This window comes from Anoplopoma fimbria, chromosome 6 (assembly GCF_027596085.1).
Source record: "Anoplopoma fimbria isolate UVic2021 breed Golden Eagle Sablefish chromosome 6, Afim_UVic_2022, whole genome shotgun sequence".
NCBI classification, from domain to species: domain Eukaryota; kingdom Metazoa; phylum Chordata; class Actinopteri; order Perciformes; family Anoplopomatidae; genus Anoplopoma; species Anoplopoma fimbria.
In genome coordinates this window covers 18,053,314-18,065,663 of record NC_072454.1, presented here as the reverse complement: position 1 = coordinate 18,065,663, position 12,350 = coordinate 18,053,314, and the positions used below count along the sequence as shown (strand labels likewise).

Below are 12,350 nucleotides of genomic sequence, written 5' to 3'. Positions count from 1 at the left end.
CCACAGCTGTAAACCCCTCAAATAGAGGTTGGTAAGCACAGTGGATCAAGAATGACAAAGCTTTATATAGTGTGTAGTAATGGTCCCGTTATTTGTTCCAGCAGGAAGTGATGCAGAAGACAGAGTAATAGTCTGAATTTTGAACTTGCTATGCAAGTAATTAACATACATGTGGCTATGTAACAGGCCATAGGTCAGATATTTGGCTGTTCAGTTGAGGTCATATGTTGAAGTTAGTTAATCTGGAGTTTTTAATTGGAGTAAAATTTCTTATCATAATATAATACATTTAATAATATTGTTGTTATAAATGGTCCTTGCCTTTGAAGCAGATTAAACAGTCATGTTACTCCCAAGAGCCGCAATAAAATTGCCTAATATTTCATGATATTAACGTGGCTCATAAAGCTCAACAGTTATCTGTAAACTGCCATTATCTCCCTGTTCTGAGGGACAGTAAATACTTGGTGTTTGTAGATGTGAATTTAAATCTCAACCACATTTCCCTCCGTCTGACTTTGACTCATAATTAGAGGCGAGCCCACGTTATTAACTAGCATGGTCTGTGTTGTTTCTTTGCCTGCCTTTAGATTTGCGTGTGTTTCCTGAACGCTATGTTGTGTGTGCGAGCTGTCCAGAGGATGCCGCAACGCGCCATGGAAACCAGAGCCTGGCCGCGGTGAGTGCTGTTTATACTCCTCTATTTCCTCTTCCAGTCGCCTGGCAAAAAGTCCTGCATTGGTCTGTGTGTTATTATAGGGATGTGTTGCCAAATTGTGCTCTCACTTTATTATGCTGATCCTTGTAATGTGAGGGGTGGGGGCCAGGTTCAGAGACCCAGAGAGGAGAAAAGAGAGGATGGCTCGGGGTTGAATGAAGTGAGGCGGGGTCCAAAGTTGCAGAGTCAACCCTTATCCAAAAAAGTTCCTGCTCCCACATTCTGCCAATTTACCCCAGCTGTACAATTTCTGGTTGTTTTCAAACGTTGGATTGTTGATAAACCTCAACATTGATAGGTAGTCGAAAATATAGCCAAAGCTAATTTTGTACATTTTATTTCTTGGGATAGCCTTCAACACTTCTAGAACTCAACTTTTATCCAAGCTCAATGTGGCAAAGTCAATGTTGACACTGTCAGTACATAACATTCATCTTATACAAAAATCTGGATTTTGTCTATCCTTTAACCAGCTTGCTCTAAGTGTAAAACATTTAATATTCACCATATACAAGTCTATTCTCTGGTTTTACAGCATATCAGTGAACTACAACGACAGTCTTCATCATTCTGTATACGTTGGGTTTTTAAGAGGGAATTCAGTTAATGTGATTGTGTGCAGTCAACTGTCATGTGCCTTGATTGATTGGATTCAGATACAGTTGTGTGTCCTGGGTATTTCCCTGAAAGAGTCTATGCAATAGTATGCTTACTGCCCATGTCATAAGACCTTCTACTGTAGCTCTTTTTTGGCCATTCATATTACGGACAACTGTCCTTTGGCCAGTTCTCATTCGATTCCAAACTCCCAAGAGTATTGTAGGAAATGGCGGTGGAGCCTCTCCTTGGCACTTACATCAAGAACGGACATCTCTCCCATCACATCCCATGATCAGTGGCCTGCTGTTTTTCTATGTTTTTTTTTTGCTATTGTTTCCCTTTGAAATGTCTCTGCACTCTCCACAGTTTGGCTTCCAATGAAAGCAGTGATTGTAATATTTTTAGTGGCGCAACACAGTCGTCAGTGAAAAGTTCAGATTGTGTAACCAATTTTCCAGTTCAAGGAGGCATTGCCATCGATTGCGTTCCTCCCCTCAGGATGTGGTTCTCTGGGCTCATACAGTACATGCAGAGGGAGTTGGAGGGTGGGAGTCTTGTGGTGGGGCTCTCGCTAGCCCAACCTCGAACGTGGTTTGTAGGGGAAAGATACCAGACAGCGGGGATTAAGTTGCTCACATGACAAAAACAATTATTTGTTTACATCCTTCGCTCTGTTCTAATTTGTCAGAAACTGAGTTTTTGTAATTTCAGTGTTGCCAAGAGAGTTGAAAATCTAAGCGAAAAAAAAAACTTATACAGTGAGTCACAACTGATGTAAGGCATAATAATGTTGCTGTCCAAAAATAATGGGGCCTTTGGAGTTCCATGTCAAAGTTGGTCATATGCTCAAGAAGGGGTCTTTTATTCCACAACTCTTGACAGCACGAGCCTGTTAGTCATAAAAAAATGTCCTGTATTTAGGAAGGTTTTGGTTTGTTGTTAGGATTCAGTTTGTGTGACTTGTTGAACAAAAATCCTTAACCGCAGTGGAAATGTAGACTCATCAAGTTAGCACTTCTCATAAGGTCAGGGGGTTATGTTGTGAGGGAACTATGGTGACATAATGGTTGGCCTTTTGTCCTGTGAAAGCCAGCATCTCGGTCTCACGCTTGGGCATGCTGTATGTCTGTTTTATCTTGTGCGCTCTTATTGGTCATATTTTCAGCTGTGGTTCAGTTAGGAGACGAGGTGGTTAGATTTAGTCATTTACAGTAGTGTAGAAGGAACAAGGAAACTGATTATGTTGATTTTCAGTACTTAAAACCAATACCAATACCAAAACCTACATTTTTGGGTTGAGGTGACAGCTATTTTTCTCGGGATCTGATGGCGATAACAACAAAGCTAAAAGGAAAGTGAATTTTGGGACTGCTAACTTGCTAACACGTTTGCCATAACCACCTTAAAAAAGTGATAATATATACATTTTTATTTTAGATGTTGCTTTCACTGCCCCAGGTGGACAAGTGCAGTTTCAAGGTGGAGGTATGCTCAAAACAAACCCGTGTTTACGACATGACGCCCAACCACGTTAGCGAGGCTCAGCAAAACTTGGAGGAGCGGCATGTCACTAAAATGAGAATAGCTGGTTCCCCTTAAAGGTCAGCCCACCTTAAGGGAGCAAGTCTGAGCCAAAGTTGTTACTAACATTTCACTTTAATTAGCAAGAGACTAGCAAGTCACAGGAACTTTGCTTGGGTCTCTTGGTGTTGTATCATTTGTTTACCCACAGCCTTAAGTGTACCCACACTGCACTGCTGCAATAGATGTCATGTGTACAGAATGAGCAGTCTTAGATATAACACACACATAAATGATTCATATAATAAGTCCGATCTTCCTCTTGTCCACACACTGCAATTGTGAATCACACAATCTTAATAATAATAATAATAATTAAGCCTTTATTAGTCCCACAATGGGGAAATTCAGTTCTCTGCATTTGACCCATCCCGGACTGCAATGAAGCGCCCGGGGAGCAATTTTGGTGTCTCGCTCAAGGACACCTCGGCATGTTGCCTGTAGAGGGGTTTGAACCACCGACCTTGTGGTTGCAGGTCAAGCGCTCTACCTCATGTGCCACAGCCGCCCATCTTGAGTTATTCCTTAAATTAAATAAATAATTTGCTGATGCTTAGTTCTGGCAGGGAGTCAACTACAGCCCGGCGGGATTGCAGTACTCTTCCGGAAACCCTGCTGGTGATTTCAGTTTCCAAAAGTTACAGCATTGTTTCTGATGTTTGAAACAAGAAGGTTACAGACGCTGTTCGATCATCAGATAAGTGCTTTGATTTGAGCATGAATCATATACTTGGCTTGTTACCCAGAACCGACTGCTGCTTTGCAGACGCAGGGACACGGAAACTACTCCGTTTGCATGGGAAGCAAACAAAAGTCATCTTTCAGACAATGTTTGTCTCCTTCTTGACATTTCCGAGATTAAAGTCCCTCATAAAAAGTTGCTCCTATTGTGAGTCAGCGCCAACAGTGAAGAGGGCAGCATGGGAAGGACGAGCTAGTGTTTAGGATTGTGGCCGATGTTTTCTAGTCAGGCACAGAGTGGGCAGCTGAGGTGAGTGGCGTGCTGGGCCGCAGACGTTTGGATCAAAGGCAGAGCAGATGTGTTTCCAGTCCCCCCCTTCTGTGCTGTGGACGAGTCTGTGTGTTTACTCATGACCTCAGCACGCCTCTGTTCTTCACAGCTCGCAACAGCTAGCAGCAGTGCTTTCCCAAGCCTCCAGTGTCTGCTGATCTGCTCTCCAACAAGGCCCAATACATGGCCATGATCTCTCTACAGCACACGATCATGTCCCTTCATTCCATCCCCGTCTAAAAGCTTCTTTCATTGATTTGCACGAAGTTAGTCCAAACAGTTAACAGCTTGTCTTAATCCTTAAACATGGGTGGATCCAAAATCGTTTGTCATTGTTCAGGGATAAGAACTTTCCTCTTTTTGAGACAAGTATGTGCCCATGCATGTTTGTTGACTTTGTTTCAGAGAAGATGTGGTGGGCTTAGACAAACAGGGCATATTTCCTGTGGGAGCAGGGTAGGGAGGGTGGAATTTGTGTACTAGTTTCACGAACATCTCTGCAGGAGGTATTTCTGCCCTGACAGTTAAATCGTGTTATTGTTTCTTGGTACCAGTTTAAGGATTTTATATACTTAGTTGTGCCATCATAGAGCTGTTCAAAGGCTTTCTAGTGGAAAGAATAATTCAATTTTTTATAACGCAAATACTTTTAAGTATTCAATCAATTCAAGTGGTATGAATCATTATCTTGTGACAGACGAGTGAATAACCGGCTTTATAGGATGACATCTTGCTGGTTTTATGTGTGTTCGATGAGATTCAAAGACATTAGAGTAATCCAGGAACAAACAATCCAGTGTGGCAGATCACAAGCATTTATGAGTTGATGGTTGATCAGAGCTTTTCGTTCTAACTTGTCATCATTTATTTTTTTTGGTAGTTTATTCAGGGTTTAACATCAACCAAAAGCTACAATGGCTGCACAATGTTTTGAGAAAGATCCCTGGCCACTTATTATTTTTTTTTTAATCCTTACAAAACGATTGGATTAACAAAAAAATGCAGGGTTGTCAAGCTGCAAAAAAAGTCTGTTATTCTTGGTTACTGAAAAACTAAATGTTTTTAACAAGCAAAACTGTTTTTGTATTGTATTAGTATGGATAAATGAGCATGGGCTTTAATGTAGATGATATAAAGCAAACCCCTAATGTTAATTTAGCGTAAAATACTCTTTGGATACTAAGAGTTGGTTTTGTCATCACATGGGGCAGTGGAGTATTTTAGACTACTCAGAAACCATTTTGCCCTATCAGTGCATTACTTTCAAAAGCAGCTGCCTCAAAAGATAACTAACATAATCTGTCCGTGTTCCTACTTTATGTTAGATTGCAGATGAGAGACTGTTCATTCCCTGTATTTTATGGAGCCTGTATTTGGTTATCTTTTTGAAGTTGTTTCCAGGAGTCACTCAGAGACAAGCTATGAGGAATCTGTACCGGTATCCTTTTAAACCAAATGATTCATTATCTGTGCTCTCTGTGCCCTTTTGCCAGGCTTATCTCTATAATCTGACATCCAGATGTGCTGTCCTGTTGCAGCTCCCCTGGTCGAGCCATGTTGTTTCGGAGGCTCCGGGGCCGGGGAGGGCACTGCTGGACCACTCTACGTGTTGATACACTTTTGTGTGGGGCCGAGCAGACTAGCTGGGGGGGGTTAGAGGTTTTTAGCAATTGTTGTTGCTGAGTGGTGGGTAGAGGTTTTTATTTACCACCATCTTTTCCTCCTATTTCATGAGAAGCTCTCAAGCCATTGGGAGTTTGCATCATTTAATGCAAGATTAGACCACCTCGGTTTCCACACAATACTCACTGTTTTATCCACATGGCTTGTGATAATTACAATGTTGTTCATGCACCAGCTTACTCTCTCTCCATGTTTAATCCGTCTACTTTCTTCTCTAGTTTCTACATTCAAAAGGTCCGAACCCCTGGACCCCTGGTGATAATAATTCATGCACCATTTCCCTCTTTGTCTGATTTTCTATCTGTCTTTCTCCTTCTTCTTTCTATGTATATCTGACCTCTTCCTCTCTTCGTGCTTCTTCCTTCCCATCACTCTGTTCTTTCACTCTCTTTCTCTCTCTCTCTCTCTCTTTTTGCTCTTTTGAAGTTGTGCCGACAGGAACAAAAAGGCACAAAACTCTCCCAGAGAACCTCCCATAGGCTTCTTGTTGATTTTTCTTTCAAGTTCATTTTCAAACAGCATTTATTCATATTAAACAGATGATAATACATATCAAGGCATTACAATGCAAATGATGGCACCCACATCTTTCTCAGAATTGTTGTTGTTGGGGTGGGTGTGTGAGTGCGTAGGCAACTGCAGCTTTGTATGTGTGCCACTGTCCCAAATCCAAATCCAAGGCTAGCTGTAGCTACGAGAGAGAGCATAAAGACCGAGCCTCTGCCCACACTTTAGCATGACTCCATCTCTACACAAAGGGCAGCCTGTGAAGAACTTCCTGTGTGAGGATTCTTGTGTTTGTGGGCATGCTGGAGAGACCGCTGAGGTCAGGCGATATGACTCTGGGGGGGGGTCCTCTTCTTTTGTTGTACGCCCCTCTAAATGCTCTTTCTTTCTCTAATTCATTCTAGTATCTTGTCCCTTTTTGTTTCTTGTCGTCTCCGCCTACTTCCCTGTTGCCCAGCCTCCTTATTCACTACCCTTCCTCCATCTGGCCTTTTCATTCCGTTCGCGACTCCACACACCAAATCCTAGATAGATCTCAACATCCAGTGCAAAGCCAGAATGCCACAGCTTTCCCTTGCAGCTTGGGGCAATTACTCCTCCCCCCCTTGTTTGCTGGGTCATATGTTGTCTCTGGTACCATGACATGCAGGAGCAGACATTAAAGATTTTTTTTCTCTATGTTCGCAGCAACTGGTGGAGGTTAGAGCTTACCACATTACTTTCTCAAGCCTTAGAGTGCACATTGATCATCTTACCAACCAGTTTATGGAATAATAATGTCCTGGAAAAACTAAATCAACATACTCTCCCCAACCTCAAAATTTCGAAGATTTAACTTCTGTTTGGTTGTAATTTCCCACTGCAAAGTGTTTTAGCCCTGCTAGAAGCATGGCTCTATGGACGGCAATGTCTGGCTGTCTGTTGAGACTGAAATATTTTAAAAACTACTGGATGGATTACCATTAAATTCGTGTCCCACGTTCATGGTGGCTAGAGGATGAATTCTAATGACTTTAGTGAACCCTTGTCCTTTTATAGAGTGCGCCAACAGGTCAAATCTGTCACTTTAGTGAAATACCTCAAAATCCACTCTAAGGACCTGCGCATGCACCCATTTGCAATGTACCATACCATCAACAACACACAATCGCAATTATTGCATACATAATGCAAATAGCAAGGCTGGTGTGCCCACAATGTCAACAGTATTGAAGGAGCATTTCACTGATCCATCTACAAAATAACGCACTAAACAGGTCTGCACAATAACTCCAATAACCTGGCTCCAAATTCTCTACAGCACAGTCACCACAGCTTAATGTTTAGCTATTTCCAAATAGTCAAATTTCAGCTTATCAAACAAAATAATACCCGTGCAAATTTCTCATTTACACCAATGTCTCATGTGCATCAAAAAAAACAAAACGCACAAACTCACGTAATGTTGCGCAAGCAAGTTTCAACAGTAACTTTAACAACTACAAGAGAGTACATGAAGCTTACCTTTTCACATCTGAACCAAAGAACCTGCTTCTCTTCTCTTTTGGTGCAACGGCTATGACGTTGTGCTACAGGTTACCGGTAATCCGGTTCGTTCGTCCAGGATTTGATCGATTTCTTTTCTCCAAGACGGTCGTAGGCTCCGCTACCATTGGCTTGTGAGGCCTGGAGGCGGGACATCGAGGAGGCCGCAGGTGCATCGTGATTGACACATTCCTCAGCGAATCATTGCTGCAGATAGTGGGTCTGCACACTGCGTGCACCTGTGGTTATATTATATTATTAACTGTAAGTGCTAATTGCTAACTCATACCCGGGTTTAGGACTCATTCCTGCAGCACACCAGTTACTCTTCGATTTTGCTCATGAATTGTTCCATAGCCCACATTTCACCACCCTTGCCCAAGTGCCTGCTCAGGCCATTTGGCTAGTTCACCTTTATAGACTCGCTGGCATAGTTCACTTTATGGATTTGCACAAAGTTTTGTGGACAAACATTCATGGTTCCAAGTGGGTAGACGCTACTGACTTTTGTTATCCTAGGACTTTTCCTCAAGCTCCACCATGAGGTTGACATTTGTGCCTTAGAGTGAAATATCTTGACACTTATGGAATGGATTAACATGAAACATGATAAACACATTACCATCCCCTCAGAATGAATTGTAGTAACTTTGGCTATCTCTTAACTTTTCATCTGTTGCCATTATCAGGTGAGAATGTGTCCATCACTGCAGTGCCTAATTACAGCCTCATAGAGCAGCTAGCATGACTGCAGGCTCTTAGTGTTTTTAGTTTACAAATTGTCACTCAAATCATGAAGCTCTTCAGCTGTATGCTGCTTCATCTGGTTAAACAAATGTACTTTGGCTCAATCTCTAAAGCTACTCTCCCACCAATTTTTTTTGATTCAATTAATATACGATAAATTCTAGGGCTCCCAACCTTTAAGTTCTGCTCAATTTACCACCAGTGTCTCACGTTCACTCATAAATCGAGAGTCTGTTCTAGGTCAGCCAAGGAAGAGACCTGTGATTAACCTTCATTAGTGGCCTGTTGAGGGCACACGTTGGTGAGATCCAATCTTTGGCCTGTTCCCTGTTCTGCCTCAGTGGGCCCCCCTAGTATGTGGGTTTATTGAACTTTGAACCTGCAACGCAAAGTGCTGCTACAGTCTACTAGCCACGAGACTACGTTCACTGACTTAAGTTTGTCTTATCCTCTGTCTTCTGAGAAGCTTTTTACCCTCTTTTTTTGCATTTTCCCATTTAGATGTCTCAGTTGTATTTTTCCTACGCCTTGCTCCATTATCTTATAAAGGATCTTTCTCTAATCGCTGTTTTAACTTGTCAACATGGTTTCACCATTTAGTAATACTGCCTCAGGCTGCAAGCATCACTCCAAACTTCAGACAGCATAGACTATGAAGCACACGTCACTCTATGACAAGCTGGTGATTATTTTCTCAAGCCTTTGAGGTGGTTGCTTTAGACAGTATTAAGTGGGGGGACTAATTATTTGTGCCAGCTGGGGTTGTTACTAAGACATTCCTCTTGTCCTGTATCATAGTGCAGTACGATAATGAGGCGACAAATCTATTTGGAATTTAGGAAAAAATAAATATATATATGTATATATATACGTGTATATATATATATACAATTAAAAGTCAAAATGATAAGCAGATAGTTATATATGTTATATATGTATATATATATATATATATATATATATATACATATACATATATATATATATATATATATATATATGTATGTATATATGTATATATATGTATGTATGTATATATGTATATATGTATATATATATATGTATGTATATATGTATATATATATGTATGTATATATATATATATATATATATATATGTATGTATATATATGTATATATATATATATATATATATATATATGTATATATATGTATATATATATATATATATATATATGTATGTATATATATATATATATATATATATATGTATATATATATATATATATGTATATATATATATGTATGTATATATGTATATATATATATATATGTATATATATATGTATATATATATATATATGTATATATATATATATATATATGTATATATATATATATGTATATATATATATATGTATATATGTATATATATATATATATATATATATATGTATGTATATATATATATGTATATACATAACTATCTGCTTATCATTTTGACTTTTAATTGTATTCATTATCTTATCATTTTTATAGCAGTCTGAATGTTTTTAATGTCCAACAATGCCAGATGATGACAGCAGTCTGCTGTGAACCCAGACCTTTCCAGGGGATGCCAGGAATAATATTTTTTGTTTACACCAATCTGTTTGTCCTCTCTAGACTCAACTGAGCGAACAAAGCCGATCGGAATATTTTTCCAGAGTGGGAGAAACCCAAGAGCCTTTAAACAGTCCCACAAAAACAAAGAAGACTGTGCTTCAAAAGATGTAAGTATGATCTAATGTAGAACTTTCCAGCCCCACAGGTCAGAGAGGACTCTCAAGTATCTGTTCATGTCTACTTTTTTCAGAGCCAAACAAGCTAGAGTCCAGCAAGAGCTCTACGCTTCCAGTGTGGGGGAACAGAAGATTGACCTGAGAGCCTGTCCCGAAAACCAAAGAGGGGAACTTAGCGCTGCAGAGTCAGTATCTAGCCCAAAACAGACTGTGCCCAGCTCTGGACAGAAGGCCCTCCCAGAGGCAGACCACTGGATGCCTTGTCCCAGTGCCTTAAAGGAAGCTCAGATCGGGAATACTCAAGAGCAGCAGACTGAGAACAGTCCTCCAGACAGCACCAACCCAAATGGGGCCTCCGTAGTTTCCTGCCAACATGAAATCAGTCAGGAGACAAGAAAGAGCAAGAGGTGCAAGCCAAGCGATGCAGGGGAAGACCCTCATCCACAGAGGGCCAAGAGGACGTGCCTTGGACGACCTCCAGCCACAATGCAAACTCACTCCGAAGAGTGCTCCACACAAACATCCAAGCACGACCTCTTTCCTCCGCCGCCTCATCCTCTACTCGAAGCCAAGGCAGAGTCCAAGGCTTTCCCAGTCACCGAGCGCAAGAAAACCACACTGGAAGTGGAGCTGCTTACCCCAGAGAAACGGGCCCAGAGGCTCCCCCTCACAAGCAATAACACGGCACAGACAAACCAAAACAGGCTGGCCGCAAGTCTGAGGGGCCTATCTGTCAAGCCTGCATCCTCAGGCTCCTCTATTAGTTCCAGATCCACATTTGGAGAGGGGGGGAGTGAAAATGCGCCCAGAACCTCTAGATTACGAAGACTGAAGAGGTCCTGAGGGGGAGAGACAAGCTAGAGTAAAGACGCCTGACGCCACAGAGATGATATTGTGTCAGGCTACATGTTCACCTGACGTTTGTACACGTGTCACATTTTACTACAATGTCTCTTCTTTTCACATGTGCTGTACATTCAATGCACACACACATACACAGATCAAATGCTGAACACATTATGGCAATTGATACATGAGCGTTTGAGTTACGCTTTGTCAAATACTTGAAACAGACTTTGCCTCCACCCTTAAGTAGTGGTGGTCAAGAGAGGCTCGCAAATGAAAGTCAAAAACCTTTAATTGGAGTTTAGATTTGGTTTTGTGTTAAAGATTGAGGATTTCAGACAGGCAGGAGCCATGCAGTACGTCATGGCTTTCAGTCTGAACTACTGGCTCCTACGTGTCTGAAAACTGTCCAGTTTCCCCGCTGAAGCTCTGGTGTGATTGATTGCTGTTTCCAGATTTATTTCATCACCCCATTCTAAAAAATGTCCTTATGTAGTTCAATTTCATTCATATACAATTTCCTCAATACTTTGTTGCTAGGCACCTGAATTGTATCTTTTAAATTTGAGGGTATTATACAGTTGGATATTGAACTTGGACCAAATATGTGTAGATGTATCAACAGTATTGAAATATTAGTGGTCTTTTTTGGGAGTAGCAGGACATCTACGGTCTCACAGGTTAAAATGCAGCTGCTGTCGTTGCCCCGACACTCGACATGGTGTGTTTGGATCACTAACTTGTCTCTGGCCCAGATAGAGCATGGGGCAACTAGGGGCCAACAGTCATTCAGACCCCCATGTAAAGCCCAAGATGTTCCACTTGATGACATAATGTTGCCTGAATACATTACTCCCAATTTATTTTTCATTTTACTGGAAAGACATTTTATGTTATAAATAAATTCATTTTTTCCCAGCAAAAAATAAATCTCTGAATCTTTGTGGAAATAGGTTGATCATTGTCTGGAAGCAGCCTGCGTGAAATAACATGCAAGTCTCTTCACATTGTTTTCCTCCCAAACAGTCCAGACTGGCTGATGCTCATGGCAATTTGAAAGTGAAGGCCTGTCCAACAGTGATGTTACTAATAAAGCAGTGCTTCTCCGTCTGTTTTAGTGGATGTAACCTGAGACGAGTCACTCACAGGAGCCAATTCTGTCCTTATCAAGATGGAGACAACATGGTGGATTAGTGAAACTGACCCTACTGTTTTAAGTCCTTATATGGTTTAAGGTCGAGGCGTTGATAATCTCTCGCTTTGGGTTTAATCCTTTTAAACTGATTCTTCGGAGAAGTACATCTTAAAAGCAGTTCAACTCTACAGCGTAGGCTTCTCAGGCCTGCTAGTTTAAAAAGGGTTTAGTTAAGCCTGCTACTTAAAACAAGGGC

The 12,350-nt window shown here is 41.0% G+C and overlaps 1 protein-coding gene across 1 annotated transcript in view; it reads left to right on the top strand.

Annotated features, from left to right (window-relative positions):
- Positions 1–11,871, top strand: part of slx4ip (SLX4 interacting protein) — a 33,226-nt gene extending 21,355 nt beyond the window's left edge. The window contains exons 6-8 of the mRNA XM_054600580.1: positions 591–679; positions 9,998–10,104; positions 10,188–11,871. Of these exons, the coding sequence (XP_054456555.1) occupies positions 591–679; positions 9,998–10,104; positions 10,188–10,956 (965 nt within the window). The 3' untranslated portion in view covers positions 10,957–11,871. The remainder of the gene's footprint in view (positions 1–590; positions 680–9,997; positions 10,105–10,187) is intronic.
- Positions 11,872–12,350: the final 479 nt, after the last annotated feature.